A 17329-nucleotide genomic window follows, 5' to 3' on the forward strand; every position below is an offset into this window, starting at 1 on the left:
TACATTATAGTAGGTCGAATGCAAGGTTTGCATTAAGATATAGTAGAAGCTTCCACTTACTTTGAGCATTGCCCCAGAACCCTGGAAGACCCTTTCACGCTCTTCTTTGGATGGCAAAACTGAAGAGGCTCAACAAGCATTGCTTAACAAGTGGACTCTTCCCAGGACACAAGTTCACCAAAACCCCCAAGAACTAACAGTAGTTTTTGAGCTCTCTTTTATAAACATGGAATTTTACGTAGGAAGAATCTTACAACTTGCTACTTGTTCACATAGCTACCAAATGGCCCAGTCATATTAAAACCAATAATCTGTATTGAGTCTTCCAACTTTCCACCCACAGCCATGAGCATTTCCCCGCCAACCCTACAGGGTTCCCAGCATCTGAATCCCATTTTACAGTGCACAAGTCTTTTCACCAGCCTTTTACACCTCCCCAAATTCGGTCCCTTCCTTCAGATCCATACCTTTCCTTCAGTCTGCTCCTTTGCCTTGCCCAAGCTCCTTCCCTTTCTTTCAGCCACTCCCGTTATACTTAACCTGGTCCCGCCCTTTCCTTTCAGCCCCGCCCCTTTACCTTTCTCCACGCCCCGCCCTTTCACTTCAGTCTCGCGGAGTTTTTCCCTGCTCTGTCCTTTCTCCCCAGCCCAACGCCTTCCAGGCCCAACTAAAGCCCCTCCTTTTCTTTCCTGAGGCCCACTCTTCTGTTTAGCCCCACCCTTTCACCCCTGTTCATCCTCTCTTCTCCTTACCCGGGCCCGCTTTACAAATGTCCCCGCCCATTCCCCCGCAAACTCCGCCCCATGGACTGGTTTATTCTCTGCTAGACCCGCCCCACCCCTACCCATAACTCCAAGCCCTTCCTCAGGCTCCCTCCTGCGTCCCTCTTGCTCCCGGCCCTGCCCCCGGCCCCGCCCCGTGGCTCCAGCCCCGCCTCGCCGCCTTTCTCGGAGACCAAGGCCAGGTCCCTACTGCAGCCGCGGCGCCAGCAGGAGGGAGGGAGGAGGCAGAGGGGGAAGGGAGAAGGGCGGGCTCCTCAAGCCCAGCCCCGTGCTCACCGTCCGTGTCCGCAGATTCGCCACAAACGGTCCGACCACTCCGGATCCCGAATATCGCGTCTTCCGTCTACCGAAACTCAACTCTAAGATGGAGGTGCTAGAGAAGCCATGTGGGGTGTCCAGGAGCTCTTCTGAGTCTCAGAGAATGGCCTCTCGAGACTCAGCAGACGGGCGGGGATCTGTGGCGAAAGTGCAGCTTGACAGCGCCGAGGAGCCGAGTTTACCCTGCGCAGACGCCGTCGCCGCCGCTGCCGCCGCCGCCGCTGCCACTGCCTTTGCCGCCACGGTCTTCGCCGCCGCCGTCCCCGCGCTGCCTCCGGGAGGCTCCATTGTTTCGGCGGTGTCGGATCCCGAGGCCGGACAACCTAGTGGCTTTCGAAACGCGCGGCGGCCGACAGAGTTGAGACACCAGGGCGCCGGCGGGACCGGGAGCGGCAGGGGTCAGCGCGGGAATCCCGGGGAGCCGGGGCCAGAGCGTGGGGCGGCAGGGGGCCGGGGTGGCGAGATCTAAGGTCTCCGGAGTTGGGGCTCTCTCCCCGGCCCGTCTTTCCCCGCCGGCCTCCCCAAGTGGGGTCGGAGCCCCGGCGGGCGCCCCCGGCGATGAGCCCGGACTCGAGGTGGCCGGTAAGTGCGGGCCTGGGACCAGGGCGGGAGTGGCCAACGGGAGAGGACTAGACTACTTTCGTGGGGCGTGCACTGAGCTGCCTGGCCCGGCTGCCCCTTGGGCTACTCCAGCCGGGAGAACTGACAGTGCATTAGCTCCCAGCCCGCGTCCCAGGGCAACAGAGTATCTTCCACGGTTGCCTGGGCCAATAGCAGGAGGGGAGCCTTGTTTAACATGTTACACTTCGACAAAAGGGAAACGTCGCCGCATCCGGGAGAGGGCTGCGGGCACCGCCTGGGCCGGGCCTGATCGCTCTGGCCCCCGCCCTCTACTTCCTCCAGCCCCCTGAGCTCTGCCGCCATACCCCTGTGGGCCCTGGGGCTTCCTCACGGGCTTCCAGTCTAAGTTCTTGTCTCCACCCGTGTGCCTCTGGCGCTTAGTCCCAGCGGGACATCTGCCCGGGGTTCTGTGCTACTTTGAGAGCCAGGGCCACAGAGCAGCAGCATACACCAGGGACCCATCACTGAAAAGGAAGAGCTTGCTTGTTCCTCTGATTGGTTTGTGTTTAAAGACACAGCTGCAGGTAAAGGAAGTAAAAGTTGGAGTAGCTTTACCAGTGCAGAAGTCAGGGGCTTTGACAGAGGCTGGAGCAGCCCACTTGGCTTGGCTAAGTAGCTGGAGAGAGGCCAAGAGGGGTCACTGTTTGTCTGGGAGCTCAGGGTTGCTTTGCCTGGAATGATGCCAATACCCTAGCTGAATTGTTGAACTCAACTAGGCCTGGGGAAACTGGGGCAATCTCTGACCAAGCTGGGCTTCCTGGGGGCTGATGCCATCGGCTGTCACTACTCACCCAGGAACACTGGAGAGGAGGAAGGGGAAGGCCCTGAGGACCATCATGGAGCTGAGTGTGCCTAGATTGTCATGTTCCTATTTGTACCCTTAGTACCTAGTATCATTCCCAGGGTCAGGGTCTGGTACCTCTCCCAGAGCCAGGGCCAGGGCATAGCCTTCCCCTAAACACCTCAGAAATGAACTGCTTGTTTCTGTAATGGAATGATTTCTGCTGGTGCCCAGGATTAAATTGCAGGCTGCCCATTCAAGCAAGCTTCCATATGGGTTAACACTAGCCTTCATCCATCTGTCAGCTCCAAATCTGATGATCCTCTCATTTAGCTATTTATTCAATAAGTTCTTCATTCATATGCCAAAAACTGAGTGTCCACTACATGCCAGGTACTGAGGATATATAGAGGTGGGCAGGCTCTGATGTCTGCACCGCATAGCACCTAGTCTAGTGGGAGGAAACAAAGAACTTCCAGTGTGGTAAGTGCCATGCCACTATGATGGAATGATGAGAATGGAATGCTGTAGAAACATAGCTCCCCATGGGAAAGACAGATCATAACAAGAAGTGGTATTTGAGTTGGGTTTTGAAGAATGAGTAGGAGCTCGCCAGTTAGGATGGAAGCCATTTCAAATAGAGATCATCTTGCAGGAATGAGAGGTTATAACATTCAGGGAATGGCAAGTTGTCCTGGGTATACAGAAGCACAGCTGTAACTAGTGAGAAGAGTCTGGAAAGGAGGACTAGGGCCAGAAAATGAAAGGAGTACCTTGAATGTCATCATAGGGAATTTGGATATTATCCTGAAATAAGTGGGGAGCATCAGGAAGTTTTAAAGCAAAAGACTGATGTGATTGTTCCTACTCTGGCCACATTATGTGAGATTAGGCTAGAAGAGTCGAGATATAGGGCACGATGATCAGGCAGGAGGTGATGAGGTCCAGACTGTGGCCATAGTGTAGAGCTGATGGTATTTGAAGTCACTGTAGAGGTGAGCTGGCCAGGCCCCTTGAGGAGAAGGAGGGCTGGAGAGAATAGAGTGGATGGCCAGGAGCTTGTCCTCAGGCCTATGCTAACTGATCTGTACATTCTAGATGTGACAGCATGGGGGTGGACTTTGATGTGAAGACTTTCTGCCACAACTTGCGGGCAACTAAGCCACCGTATGAATGCCCTGTGGAGACCTGCCGCAAGGTCTACAAGAGTTACAGTGGTATCGAGTACCACCTATATCACTATGACCACGACAACCCACCGCCCCCCCAGCAGACTCCACTCCGTAAGCACAAGAAGAAGGGGCGCCAATCACGCCCAGCCAACAAGCAGTCACCCAGCCCCTCAGAGGTATCCCAGTCACCGGGCCGTGAGGTGATGAGCTACGCACAGGCCCAACGCATGGTGGAGGTGGACCTGCATGGCCGTGTCCACCGCATTAGCATTTTTGACAACCTGGATGTGGTGTCAGAGGATGAGGAGGCCCCTGAGGAGGCTCCTGAGAATGGCAGCAATAAGGAGAACACTGAGACACCGGCTGCTACTCCCAAGTCAGGCAAGCATAAGAATAAGGAGAAGCGCAAGGACTCCAACCATCACCATCACCATAATGCTTCTGTGAGCACCACTCCCAAGCTGCCAGAGGTGGTATACCGGGAGTTGGAGCAGGACACCCCGGATGCCCCGCCCCGGCCAACTTCCTATTACCGGTAAGGCTATCTCTACCTGCCCATTCTGGAAAACTGCTCAAGCAGGGCTTAGGAGCTGGAGAGGTAATGGGCACCAGAGAGGAGAGTGGCAGAGATAAAGGGTAGCAGAAGCACACTGGTCCTGTCCAGGCAATAAGAAGAATAGTGCCCCAGCTAATGATGGTGGCACTTACTATGTACTGCCACATGCCAGGCCCTGCACTGGGTACTTTACAGCCAGTCCCTTCCATTTTATTCTCACAATTCTCTCAGGCAGGTATTTTTCTCATTTCGCAGATGAGGAGCCCACAGTCCAGAAAGGGGACCCAAAGTCACATGTTAGTGGATTTGAACTGGGATTCAAATCCAGGTTACTCTGACTCCAAAGCTATACTGTTTCCACTGTATCAAAACATCATGTGTCTGGTTGCTGACCCTCCACTCCATCACTGTGTAGCCTTGAGAAAAGCTTCAGGCTTTCTAATGACCTGATCTGCAAAGCATGTATAATATTCCTTTGTCAGCCTAGAGGAAGAAGACTAGGCACACTGATTTTATAAGGTCCTGAAAGCAATTGGTAAATCTGCAGAGGTAATTTCCCCATTATTCTGTTACTGTCACCCATCCTTTAGCATGTATAAGCAACATTTTCATCACCTATGTTTTGTACTTTTCTGTTGGCCCTTTTATTTATTTCATTTAATTGTTTTTTTTGGCATCCCATGTCCTTCCAAAATTAGTCACGGTGGCTCCTAACGAAGTCACGGGCATAAAGCTAAATTCCTTTAACACAAGGTAAAAAATGAAGGGATGGGACAGTGTGGTGGTGAAGCTACACAGAAACCTTAGCTGAAGGATTATACAAAAACAAAATGTAAAGCTTCTGAGTCTTGGCATTCAAGGTAAAGAAAGCATTTGGAAAAACTAAGGAACAGTGTTCAGTGTCCGCTAATCAGAAGGCTTGATCTCTTATAAATGTTTTTATATAAATGTTTTTATATAAAAGGTGGTTTTTACAAAAAATGCAATCATGTGATGGTATACTGAGTCTTGGTTCTTTAAAATCAAGTCTGTGTGGGGGTGGAATATATATATCTAAAAAAAATAAAATTAAGCCTGAGGGAACTCAAGCAATTTGGCCTAGTAAGACACTTTGGTCTCACCCCTGTTCACATGTTAGTCAGTCTCCTCTTCCTCTCTTCTTTTATTTTAACTGTCCAGCCCAGCTCCACCCCCTTCTGGCTTTCTACTGCTTCTCTTTTATGTTAACACTCACTGCTGTGCCCGCCCCCCAAAACACAGACCCCTATCTGGGCTCTTCAGCACTCTCTGCTCTGATAGGCAGTTCAGACCAGTTCATCCCACCCCATTTCTTCCTCCCTCTGCTTTTTCACTCTTTCTTCCTGGCGTTCAAATTTGTTCTCCAGGGGAGCAGTTCTTAGCTAGGTGCACTGCATCATCTGGGGAGTATTTTCCATGTCATTTATTACTACTGTTAGCAGAACTGTCCAAGTTTTGTAAATGATATATATATAGTTTTTAAAGATTTTATTTATTTGACAGAGAGAGAGATCACAGGTAAGCAGAGAGGCAGGCCAAGAGAGAGGAGGAAGCAGGCTCCCTGCTGAGCAGAGAGGCTGATGCAGTGCTTGATCCCAGGACCCTGAGATCATGACCTGAGCTGAAGGCAGAGGCTTAACCCACTGAGCCACCCAGGTGCCCCTGTAAATGATATTTTTTATATATAAATTTGAGAAGATTTGAGGTCATCTCTCTAAGAACACCATTTTCTCTTTCTTGCATCTGATATGCTTTCTTGAGGGGGAAAGCGGGTGGAGTGTAGGCTGGTGTGCCAGGAATTGTACATGACATGCAGCCTACATTATCTATCTGTGCCACAGCCTATAATCTGGGTACACTGTGGGAGTGTGTTATGCACCATCACGTAATGTCACATGTGTTGTGGCAGAGAAAAGGTTGAGAACAGGTGCAAAGGCCTGGAAGTGGCTGGATGGTTCATACAAGCTCTGAGCCACACCCTTTTTCAACGATGAGGACATTGTGGTCACTTTGGGGAAGGAGTAAAGGGCTAAGAAGGAAACTGCTTCCTGTAGACACAGTATTTTAGTTTCTCTCCTCCATTCCACCCCCAAAATGCCTTTGAAATGAACAACATTGTGCCTATTTCTGCATAGTGAATCAGACATAGTCCTTGCCTCTAGCCTAGAGTGGAGGAGTTAGACACATAAATAGTTAGAATACAAGGCAAGATAGGTCAGGGCTGTACAAAAGCTAATACTAAAGCTAATGTTTATTGAGTACTTGCATCATGCCAGGTACTGTTTTAAGTTCTTTACCTGTATTAACTCATTTAATGCTCACAACAGCTGTGTGAAATGGGTTCAAGTTAGCATCACCACTTTTCAGTTGAGGAAACAGAGACCAGGGAGGTCACCTTATTTACCTACTGGCATACAGAGCATGACTCCAGAGCCTGTGCTCACCTGGCCTGCTCTTAGCATCCAGAACCCCACTTCCCTTTGGGAGAGGGGAGGAGAGGGATAGAAACTAACATTGATGTAGGGCCTGCTATGTTGTGCAACTTCATTTAGCCCATTCATTTTTTAAATTCCATTTAATCCTGATAAGTGTCTTTGGGAGAAAATGGTAGCATCCTCATCTTATCATCAATAATACTGAAGTTCAGGAAAGAGCAGTAATGACTTGAAGATCACAAAGTGGTAGAGCCAGGCTTTAGATCCATGTTTGTCAGAAGTTAAAGCCCCATTCTTTCCATTGTAGCTCCCTGTAGCTTTGTAATACCAGAGTCCAGGCAACCTAGAGCATAGCAGGGGGCATGGGGAGCCTGCTCTGTGTGCCAGGAACCTGGAGCAGCCCCCGGCTCTAGTCCTGCCGGTCCAATGAGTGCTGTAGGGTAGAGTATGAATTGTAGCTTTTCCACTTCTGGTTGTATGATCTATTTGCGTTGGGCAGTTAATTAACTTCTCAAAGCTTTGTCTTCCTCATCGACAAAATAAGGCCAATAAGAACATTAATACTGGCGCCTGGGTGGCTCAGTGGGTTAAGCCGCTGCCTTCAGCTCAGGTCGTGATCTCAGGGTCCTGGGATCGAGTCCCGCATTGGGCTCTCTGCTCAGCAGGGAACCTGCTTCCTCCTCTCTCTCTCTGCCTGCCTCTCTGCCTACTTGTGATCTCTCTCTGTCAAATAAATAAATAAAATCTAAAAAAAAAAAAAAAACAACAACAAACAAACATTAATACTATGGCTATGGTGAGAATATATGTGTAACAGTAAATGCTCAGTAAATCTTAGTTCTGTTATCTTCCAAGGCTATCCAGAGAACAAACACAGTACCTATAGTCTGAGGGAGTCCTGAGCTGCACCAGCTGACAGAAGGCCCATGGCAGCTTGATTCAGGACACTGCCAGCTGGTGCTAAAAATGATATATAATTTGCAAGTGACACATGAGGACCTTCCTTCAGACGCTTTGCACCATCATCCAGACCAATCCAGTAGGTCCTAGCTGCCTCACCCTCCTCCCTTCAGGAGTTTGATTGAGCTTGTGCACCTCAGAGGAGGTGGTGTAGTAGCTAGTACACAAACTTCCTAACTCACTAAACCTTAGGTTTCCTTTTATGCAAAACCAGAATAATTATAAAGCCTGGGGTTAAGATGACAGTGGAATGAGACAGTAATAAATAAAGGCACAGGCCTGGCATTGAGTAAGTATCCAGCAATTGTAGCCCATTGTCTTCAAAGGAAGAAAGGCTCAAGCATATGCTGAGCTGCCTATGTGCACTGCAGGTACATTGAGAAGTCAGCAGAGGAGCTGGATGAGGAAGTAGAGTATGACATGGATGAGGAGGACTACATCTGGTTGGATATCATGAACGAGCGGCGGAAGACCGAGGGTGTGAGTCCCATCCCACAAGAAATCTTTGAGTACTTAATGGATCGGCTGGAGAAGGAGTCCTACTTTGAAAGCCACAATAAAGGTGACCCCAATGCACTAGTGGATGAGGATGCCGTGTGCTGTATCTGCAATGATGGTGAGTGCCAGAACAGCAATGTCATTCTGTTCTGTGACATGTGCAACCTGGCTGTGCACCAAGAGTGCTATGGTGTCCCCTACATCCCTGAGGGCCAGTGGCTATGCCGCCGCTGCCTCCAGTCACCCTCCCGTGCTGTGGACTGTGCCCTGTGCCCCAACAAGGGTGGTGCCTTCAAGCAGACAGATGACGGGCGCTGGGCCCATGTGGTGTGTGCCCTGTGGATCCCTGAAGTCTGCTTTGCCAACACAGTCTTCCTGGAGCCTATCGACAGCATTGAGCACATCCCGCCAGCTCGCTGGAAGCTGACCTGTTATATTTGTAAACAGCGGGGCTCAGGAGCCTGCATCCAGTGCCATAAGGCCAACTGCTACACAGCCTTCCACGTGACATGTGCCCAGCAGGCTGGCCTTTACATGAAGATGGAGCCTGTGCGGGAGACGGGTGCCAATGGCACCTCTTTCAGCGTCCGCAAGACGGCCTACTGTGACATCCACACACCCCCGGGCTCAGCACGCCGCCTGCCTGCCCTGTCCCACAGTGAGGGTGAGGAGGATGAGGATGAGGAGGAGGATGAGGGAAAGAGTTGGAGCTCAGAGAAGGTCAAGAAGGCCAAGGCCAAGTCCCGGATCAAGATGAAGAAGGCAAGGAAGATCCTGGCAGAGAAGCGGGCAGCAGCACCTGTGGTGTCAGTGCCTTGCATCCCACCACACAGGTATGTGGGGAGTGGATGGATAGGCTGGTAAGGAAAGAAGAAGCCTGCATAGAGATGGATAGTCCTGAGTGGAGTGACAGGGCTCGGTTATCTTAACAGGAGCTGTAAAGATGTTAAAAAAAAACCAAAAAACAAAAATCATACCAGATTCCAAAAGAAGTTAGCTCTAGCAGGTCACCTCACTTTTACATTAGGAGCCAGAAATGTCAACTTTTATCTGGTAGATCCAGTAAGTGTTTCCAGCTGCCGTTCATTTTGATGGTTTGGTTTAAGTTAGGAAGAAAGAAGATGGAGTAGCAACCAGCCATAGTAGCAGAAATGGTCTGACCCGGAAGGGAGAAAGGGAACGAAAAATGGGGAAGGAAATGCTTAAGAAGTTGCAAAGTGGTCACTGCCCCTAATGACTCCAGATGAGGGCTACCATCATTAGTTATTTTTAACTCTCTTGTGCTATCTAGTTGATATTCTATAGTTTACTGCTTTATAATTGTACTTTGTCCTAAAACCTGCCAAGGCTCAATCTGAGCAGGTTCTCCAGGGTCAAATAATACTCCAGGCTGCAGTGACAAGAGCATTCTTAGGGGCCAAGCTTCCTGATATCCCTCCCCCACCCAACTTCGTGAACAAGGTTGGGATCTGGCTTCATGCTGGGAGCTTGGCTTCTTGTCTGGTACCATTTGCTCTTCTTTGCATTAAGCCAAGTGTCGGGCCTTTTTGACGATAGACTTATTCCCGATTCAGCCCCATTCAGGAATTTTCCCTAGCCAGAGACCCCTGTTCTGCTTAAGAAAAGCATGGCTCAGTGGGTTTTTCTCTTTATTCCCCACTTTCCAGACTCAGTAAAATCACCAACCGCCTGACCATCCAAAGGAAGAGCCAGTTTATGCAGAGGTTACACAGCTACTGGACGCTGAAACGGCAGTCCCGAAATGGAGTCCCACTGCTACGTCGTCTACAGACACACCTGCAGTCTCAGAGGAATTGTGACCAAGTTGGGGTACTGTATCAGATTCCCTGTGGGCTCTGGGAACATGGGCCAGGAACACAAGGACTGAGATTTGTGACTACTGCTTTCAGCATCCGAGGACTTAGGCTATTTCCTCCTTTAAGCTAGCCCTCAAACCAGGCTCAGGATGAAATCCTTATAGATTATCTGCTCACAAGAAGGGCACTGTTCCTGTGTGTTCATTCATCCATTCACTCAACAAGCGTATACCAAGCATTGATTCTGTACCAGGCCTGGGGTCACATATGTTGAGGAACTCCCACTTTAGCTAGCAAGCTTGCCAATAAATGACTGTGCTCCCTCTTTAAGCTTTAACTGCCCTTGACCCAGGCTTCCTGGGCTCTCCTCTTTTTGGCCTTTCTTCTGGCTCCCTCATCATCTCCTGATCTCCTTTTTGCCTCTACAGAGAGATTCTGAGGATAAGAACTGGGCCCTCAAAGAACAGCTCAAGTCTTGGCAGCGACTCCGGCATGACCTGGAGCGAGCTCGGCTGTTGGTGGAGCTTATCCGCAAGCGGGAGAAACTCAAAAGGGAGACGGTGAGTGCTCCTCGGCCAACTCTATCTTACATAAGAAAAAGCAGTCCTGGGACGAGGAAGAGCATGTATCCCCTGGCCAGAAAGTAACAGGGCTGATGCTGGAGTCAGGTTTCCTGGCTCCCAGTGTGTTCTCTAGCTCACTACAAACAGAATGTCACAGAAGAGTATGAAAGAGACCCTAGATTATGTGATATAGGTAGCTGGCACTGGAAGTTCAAGGAAAGGAAAGGCCAGCCAGAATAGATGGGCCTTTTTATAAGTTGACTTGAGTGAGTACACCCAGCTGTCGGCTGGAGAAGGAAGGCAATGTCCCAAACCAGCTGCTGCCATCCCCTCAGACCTCTGCCAAGGGACTGGCACGGGCCTGGCTGATTGGGCCTTTATGTGTGTCAGATCAAGGTCCAGCAGATCGCCATGGAGATGCAGCTGACCCCTTTCCTCATCCTTCTTCGCAAAACTTTGGAGCAGCTCCAAGAAAAGGACACAGGCAACATCTTCAGCGAGCCGGTCCCTCTGTCTGAGGTAACCGAATTGGACGAAGTAAGAATCCCTTCCCCTCACTCCACCTTCTTTCTGTTCCTCTCCCAGTTGGACCCCTGCTGTAGGTCTGGGCCAGGGACTAGGAGGGGACCATGAAGAGAGGGGCTGGTGGCTCTGGGGCTCCAGGATGAACTGGAGCCATATGCATCACCTGGACTCTGTCTTGTCCCTGTCATATCCCAAGGGCCCAGAATGGGAGGCAATCTGCACTCCTTCCCCAGAGGCAGGGACTGAGTCTGCCAAATGAATAATCCCAGGGCAGGAAGACACTTTCAGGGTGCTGAACCCTAGAACGGAGACTTTAGAAGGCTCACACCTAAAGAACCAGCTCTGAAGCCCTAGGTCCTGACTGGCAGACTCTTCTCTCTAAAAGGTATAAAATGAGAGGCCTGAGGCAGTAGCCTTCTTAAAAGTCTTAATGATAGGTAAAAAGAACTATAGGAATGCAAGATGGTGTTCTTTCCAGAGGATTGCCGTAGCCATTTTCTTACTGAAGCCTCAGATGGCTGTAGGAAGTAAATTTGACTGTAATTTCATCACCGTTTTCCAGGTGAGGAAGAGAAGGCCCACAGAGGTTAAGAGACTTGCCATAGTCACACAGCTTGTGACTGGTAAAGTCTAGACTAGAATCCAGCTTTCTTTTCCCCTGTGTTATATGCCTGCCTCTAACTGTGGTGGGAGGAGATTGCTGGATGCATTTCAGGGGGTGGGGGTGTTAGGAGCAAGGGTTCAGGGGCAATGAGGAGCATATTTCCACTTAGCCACACCTATCCTACTCTCCAGGTACCTGACTACCTAGATCACATCAAAAAGCCCATGGACTTTTTCACCATGAAGCAGAACTTGGAGGCTTACCGCTACCTGAACTTTGATGATTTTGAGGAGGACTTCAACCTTATCGTCAGCAACTGCCTCAAGTATAACGCCAAGGATACCATCTTCTACCGGGCAGCAGTGCGGCTCCGCGAACAGGGTGGCGCTGTGCTCCGCCAGGCCCGGCGCCAGGCAGAAAAAATGGGCATTGACTTTGAGACGGGCATGCATATCCCCCACAACCTGGCTGGAGATGAAGCCCCACAACACGCTGAAGATGGTGGGTGATAAGTCATGCTACACACATAGAGGCCAATGCCAGGGATGAACAGCTTTCCAAAAGTCCCCTACCGGGAACAGGCAGTGTAGGCAGGAAGTAGCTAGGCTGAGCAGTGGCAAGCTATCCCCAGGAATGCTCCCCAAGAAGCCAGACTGGGTGAATGGATAGCAGTGCCCGCCATCCCACATCTTGGTGCTGCTATTATACAGCTGTTCCTGGTGAGAAGCCCAGGGGAAAAGAGTGGTTTCTTGCTGCCTCCCAGGTTCAGGAGGCCCAGAGGGCTGCACTGAGTCTGACCTTTCCCCAACCCCCATGTCCATCCCTAGCAGCAGAGGAAGAGCGGCTGGTCCTGCTGGAGAACCAGAAGCACCTGCCAGTAGAAGAGCAGCTAAAGCTGTTGCTGGAGCGGCTGGATGAGGTGAATGCCAGCAAGCAGAGTGTGGGCCGTTCACGGCGTGCAAAGATGATCAAGAAAGAGATGACAGCACTGCGGCGAAAGCTTGCCCACCAGCGGGAAACTGGAAGGGATGGGCCTGAGCGGCACGGACCCACGAGCCGGGGCAGCCTGACACCTCACCCAGCAGCCTGTGACAAGGATGGGCAGACAGACAGTGCCGCTGAGGAGAGCAGCAGCCAGGAGACAAGCAAAGGTCTGAACCCCCTAGCAAGGTGGACTCCAAAAGCAAGCCAGACTTGACTCTGCAGCACACATTCAGCCCCTGCCATTCCCCAGGCAGAGGTTTCTCCTACACAGCTAGCTGTACTTTCTCCCTCATTCCCCATACAGCCTCTCAGCTGCCTCTCTGGCTATTTGTATAAGAGATGATGTTCCCAATTCCATACCCCCTAGATCATCTCCCAACTCTAGCTGAAGTAATGGTCCTACAGATCCAGGGCATACCCTGGGCATCTACCCTTCCCACATCAGGCCCCTCACCAACTCTCCTTCTCTCTTTCTCTGCTCCAGGCCTGGGTCCCAACATGTCCTCAACCCCCGCACATGAGGTGGGCAGGAGAACCTCAGTTCTGTTCTCCAAAAAGAACCCGAAGACAGCTGGACCGCCCAAGAGGCCGGGCCGGCCCCCCAAAAACCGGGAGAGCCAGATGACCCCCAGCCACGGAGGCAGTCCTGTGGGGCCCCCCCAGCTCCCCATCATGGGCTCCTTACGTCAGCGCAAGCGGGGTAGGAGCCCCCGGCCCAGTTCGAGCTCAGACAGCGACAGTGATAAATCCACAGAAGACCCCCCAATGGGTGAGCCTCACCATCACCCAGCACCCCTGCCCCAAGAGAGTGAGCTAAGCTGCCATCGTCCCCAACATAACTCTCACCTATCCCTTCATTTGCCCAAAATATATCAGAGCTGGAAGCGCCCTTAGGGATCCTTTAATTCAGTCCCCTCATTTTACAGATGGGGAAACTGAAGTCCAGAAACACTGACCCAGCTAGATTCCTGTCCAGGATCCCCTCCATTATATCACTTCACTTTTTCTCTTCTCCCCCTCCTTGGGGATTTCCTGCCCTTTAAGCCATTTGTGTCTTAAGGCCATTAACTGCCAAGGGAAGTACAAGGGGTGGGGCAGGACTATGGCCAACTGTGGCAGACACTGCCCAGAGTTGGCTCTGTTGACCATAGTTGGAGGAATATTCCAGCATAGAAGGGAAAGCTAACTAAGCTCCTAGTCCCCCTTACCCCCATGCCATCTCTGATCTACATCTTCCTGACGGATTCCTTCCCTCCTCCCCCTCCCGCCAACCAAGACTTACCAGCCAATGGCTTCAGCGGTGGAAATCAGCCAGTGAAGAAGAGTTTCTTGGTATATCGTAATGACTGCAGCCTTCCCCGGAGCAGCTCTGACTCTGAGTCCAGCAGCAGTAGCAGCAGTAGCGCTGCCTCCGACCGAACCAGGTACCAGCCCTCCAGATCAAGGCCTGTCTCCAGGATCCCCTTCCGGGTTTCCCAATGGGAAGTGGGGTGGCAGCCACCTCAGCCTAGATTAAGATGGCTCAGACCCAAGGTTCTCTGCAAAATAAATGACATATATAAGAATGTCACCGTAATGGAATAGTGGGAACCATCCTGGGTTAAGCTGACATAGAGCAGAGTATAAACTGATGCCTTGGGGCCTGGATTTGGCCTGCATACATACTTTGTTCGACCAGCATGGTGTTTTTAAAAAAATGAATCTAGTACTACCACGTAAAATTCCTAGTGTCTGTATTCTCTTTAAAAATCAGATCTGGTAAATCTAGCTAGTGCTTCCTTTAGACGGGGTGTATTCATCACTACCACAGCTAAATCCAGCCCATGTCCATTATGTCACTGCCAACCCCTTGAAGGCATTTGGGTTTGAAATTTTTCAAGTGACCGCAGCTTTCAATGATTCTTGGACCCCGGGGACCAGTTTAAAGAGAGGATGTCTACCATGCCATTACCTACTTTTCCCCTCCTTTAAGCTGAGTTCTTATTGTCTTATCCATAGCACAACACCCTCAAAACAAGGCCGGGGCAAGCCCTCCTTCTCTCGGGGCACATTCCCGGAAGATAGCAGTGAAGATACCTCAGGCACTGAGAATGAGGCCTACTCCGTGGGCACTGGCCGCGGCGTGGGCCACAGCAGTAAGTACCCTCACCCAAGGCCAGGGATGCCGGGGGCCCAGTGTCAGGGCCTTGCCAGCCCCCTGGCTGCTGATCCGCCTCCTCTCTCCCATTCCTGTGAAGTGGTAAGGAAGAGTCTGGGACGGGGAGCTGGCTGGCTGTCAGAGGATGAGGACTCGCCCCTGGATGCTCTGGACCTGGTGTGGGCCAAATGCCGAGGGTATCCATCATACCCAGCTCTGGTAGGCTTCCCCTTTTCTTATCATACCCCTTGTCTCCCAACACCAGCTGGCAGACACAGTTTGTACTGCAGAGAACAAGGGTCTTTGGCAGATAGACACTTAAGAGGTTCCTGGTTAGTTGTTCCATGTCTCCTTTTTCCTTCCCATTGCACCCTGGGGTCTCAAATAGTTCATCATTAGAAGCAGCCAAGGGTCAGCATTGCAGCCTTGTGGCATAATAACCTTTCTCTGTCCCCACTTTAGAGATAGCTCCCAATTCTTAGGTAGTGTAAGCTGTGCAGAAGAAGGGGACTGAACCAAACAAAGGTCTTATTACACCCTCAGATAATTGATCCAAAGATGCCCCGGGAAGGTATGTTCCACCATGGGGTTCCCATCCCTGTGCCCCCACTGGAGGTGCTGAAACTTGGGGAGCAGATGACCCAGGAAGCCCGAGAGCATCTCTACCTCGTCCTCTTCTTTGACAACAAGCGAACCTGGTAAGGGAGGAGGGAAGCATCTGGTGTGACTCACAGCCACAGATGCAACCCTGGGTATAGGGGCAGGCTGCCAGGAAATTCCAGCAACAGACAGACTGGGCTATCACAAATCAGAGGGGGAGGGACTTAGATCTTTGAGCAGAAGGGTTGTGTTGACCATGAGTCTGAGTGGGCAGAGGCTGACAACCAGCTGTAGCTAGATGTCAAAGGGCCATTAGTGACTGTGACAAGTGTGCTCCCCACCCAGATTTAGATGGCTTCTAGACTTCATTTTCCTACCTCTGCCTTCATGGTGACAAGATGGAGATAAAACAGGCATGAATGTTCACGCCTGAGTCTCTGTTCTGTCACATGTGGGTAATATGTTTTTGTGCATTGTCTGCAGAGGATATTTAATGTCAAGTCTGCCAGGAGCCTATTGGACAGGGTACCTGTTTCAGGTTAGGTTATGGCTCTGCCTATTTTGCACTCAGAAATAGCCTGTTGTTACCCCGTAGTAGGTCTTTTGGCTGGACTCTTTTCATCACTAGATTATGAGCCATTCCTTGAGGGCAGGGATTATTTCTCTTAGTCACAGTAACCCCACTGCCCACGAGAGCCTGGCTCAGAGTGGGCACTCAAGAGGTGTTTTTGAATGAGTGTGTGATGAAGGCTGCTGCTTGTCGCTTTCCCAGAGATGACTTATGTGACCCTCACCTTGTCCTACAGGCAGTGGCTGCCAAGAACTAAGCTGGTTCCTTTGGGCGTGAACCAGGACCTCGACAAGGAAAAGATGCTGGAGGGCCGCAAATCCAACATCCGGAAGTCAGTGCAGATTGCCTACCACAGGGCTCTGCAGCACCGCAGCAAGGTGCAGGGCGAGCAGAGCAGTGAGACCAGTGATAGTGACTGATAATGCCCAGCACAGCCCAACCTACAGTGCCCTGCCACCTCTCTCCTCCCCCTTTGCTCACTGTCCTGGAGTGGCACCGGCCTCTGCACTGACTCATTCCTGGTCTTGGGGCCAGTCTCAGGGGAAGCTGGGTGGGGGAGGTCCCTCCCGCCCTGAGTGCAGCTGGACTGTACAGAACACTCCAAGGGCCCATAGTGGCTCTGTGCAAGGAGAGGGGAGGTCCCACTGGCCAGAAAGCTCCAGAGACCTCACAGCATTGTAGTGCAGGATGGTGGGCCAAGGTTAGGACACTGCATAAAACTGGCCATCCCACCACCTCTGCCTGCTCTGCTTGTTCCGGGAGAATCTGTAACTGCCTAGTGGCCTGAGGCCCCCCGCAGGTGGTGAGGTGAGCGGGCATCTGCCCAGCCTAGCAGTGGGATTGATGTCTGTCCAGCCTGGAAGAGGGGCACTAGGTGACCCCCTCCCCTGCTGTTGTAAATACTGTAATTAGCGGAGAATTTAAATTATTCTCATTTGTAACTGCGTTTCCGGGTCGCGCCAGAGTCATTTGGTACTAAAAAAGACTGGGGCCTGTCCCCACTTCCCTTTTTCCCATAGATTCCCCCACCTTTCAAACTGGTTTGTATTTATTTCAAAGGAAGAAAATATATTGATTCTTAGAAAATAAATGTCTGTTTGGAATTCTTGGGTTCTTACCTCCTGCCAGGGAGAGGGATAAAAAGGGAAGCTTCGTCCCCCAGGAATGGTAAATAATTGGGCTCGAGAGGTTGCTGGTTGCTGTGCCTGCTGCATTTGTAAGACAACAACAGAGAGAATATAACAGCTCCCATTTCCGAGGCACTTAACTGAGTGGCAGGCCTTGTTCTAAGCATTTTTAGATACATAATTTCATGTAATCTTTGCAGTAACTCTGGGGCAAGTTAATAATAGGATGTTTATCTCCACAAGGACACTAAGGTTAAGAA

General features: G+C 50.9%; 1 protein-coding gene across 24 annotated transcripts; it reads left to right on the forward strand.

Annotated features, from left to right (window-relative positions):
• The first annotated feature begins 842 nt into the window (after positions 1-842).
• On the forward strand, positions 843-17032 carry BRPF1 (bromodomain and PHD finger containing 1). 24 transcript variants are annotated; one of them, XM_082750263.1, is made up of 14 exons: positions 843-1682; positions 3601-4209; positions 8015-8974; positions 9809-9971; positions 10387-10518; positions 10912-11058; positions 11842-12151; positions 12481-12801; positions 13119-13403; positions 13911-14058; positions 14633-14769; positions 14872-14990; positions 15315-15469; positions 16178-17032. In XM_082750263.1, the coding sequence occupies exons 2-14, from the start codon at positions 3611-3613 to the stop codon at positions 16359-16361; spliced, it is 3660 nt and encodes a 1219-aa protein (XP_082606389.1). In that variant the 5' UTR covers positions 843-1682; positions 3601-3610; the 3' UTR covers positions 16362-17032. The 24 variants fall into 24 exon arrangements, with proteins under 24 accessions (XP_082606389.1, XP_082606388.1, XP_082606390.1 ...); XM_082750262.1 differs by having other exon boundaries at positions 847-1682; positions 12478-12801; XM_082750264.1 differs by having other exon boundaries at positions 847-1682; positions 10912-11040; positions 12478-12801.
• Positions 17033-17329: the final 297 nt, after the last annotated feature.

This window comes from Mustela nivalis (genome assembly GCF_964662115.1).
Source record: "Mustela nivalis genome assembly, contig: HAP1_SCAFFOLD_819, whole genome shotgun sequence".
NCBI classification, from domain to species: Eukaryota; Metazoa; Chordata; class Mammalia; order Carnivora; family Mustelidae; genus Mustela; species Mustela nivalis.

Coding starts and splice junctions, on each gene's coding strand:
- BRPF1 (XM_082750243.1), top strand. CDS start 3,611: ATGGGGGTGGACTTTGATGTGAAGACTTTCTGCCACAACTTGCGGGCA. Junction 13,404..13,910: donor CACAGAAGACCCCCCAATGG/GTGAGCCTCACC, acceptor CCGCCAACCAAG/ACTTACCAGCCAATGGCTTC. Junction 14,991..15,314: donor ATCCATCATACCCAGCTCTG/GTAGGCTTCCCC, acceptor TTACACCCTCAG/ATAATTGATCCAAAGATGCC.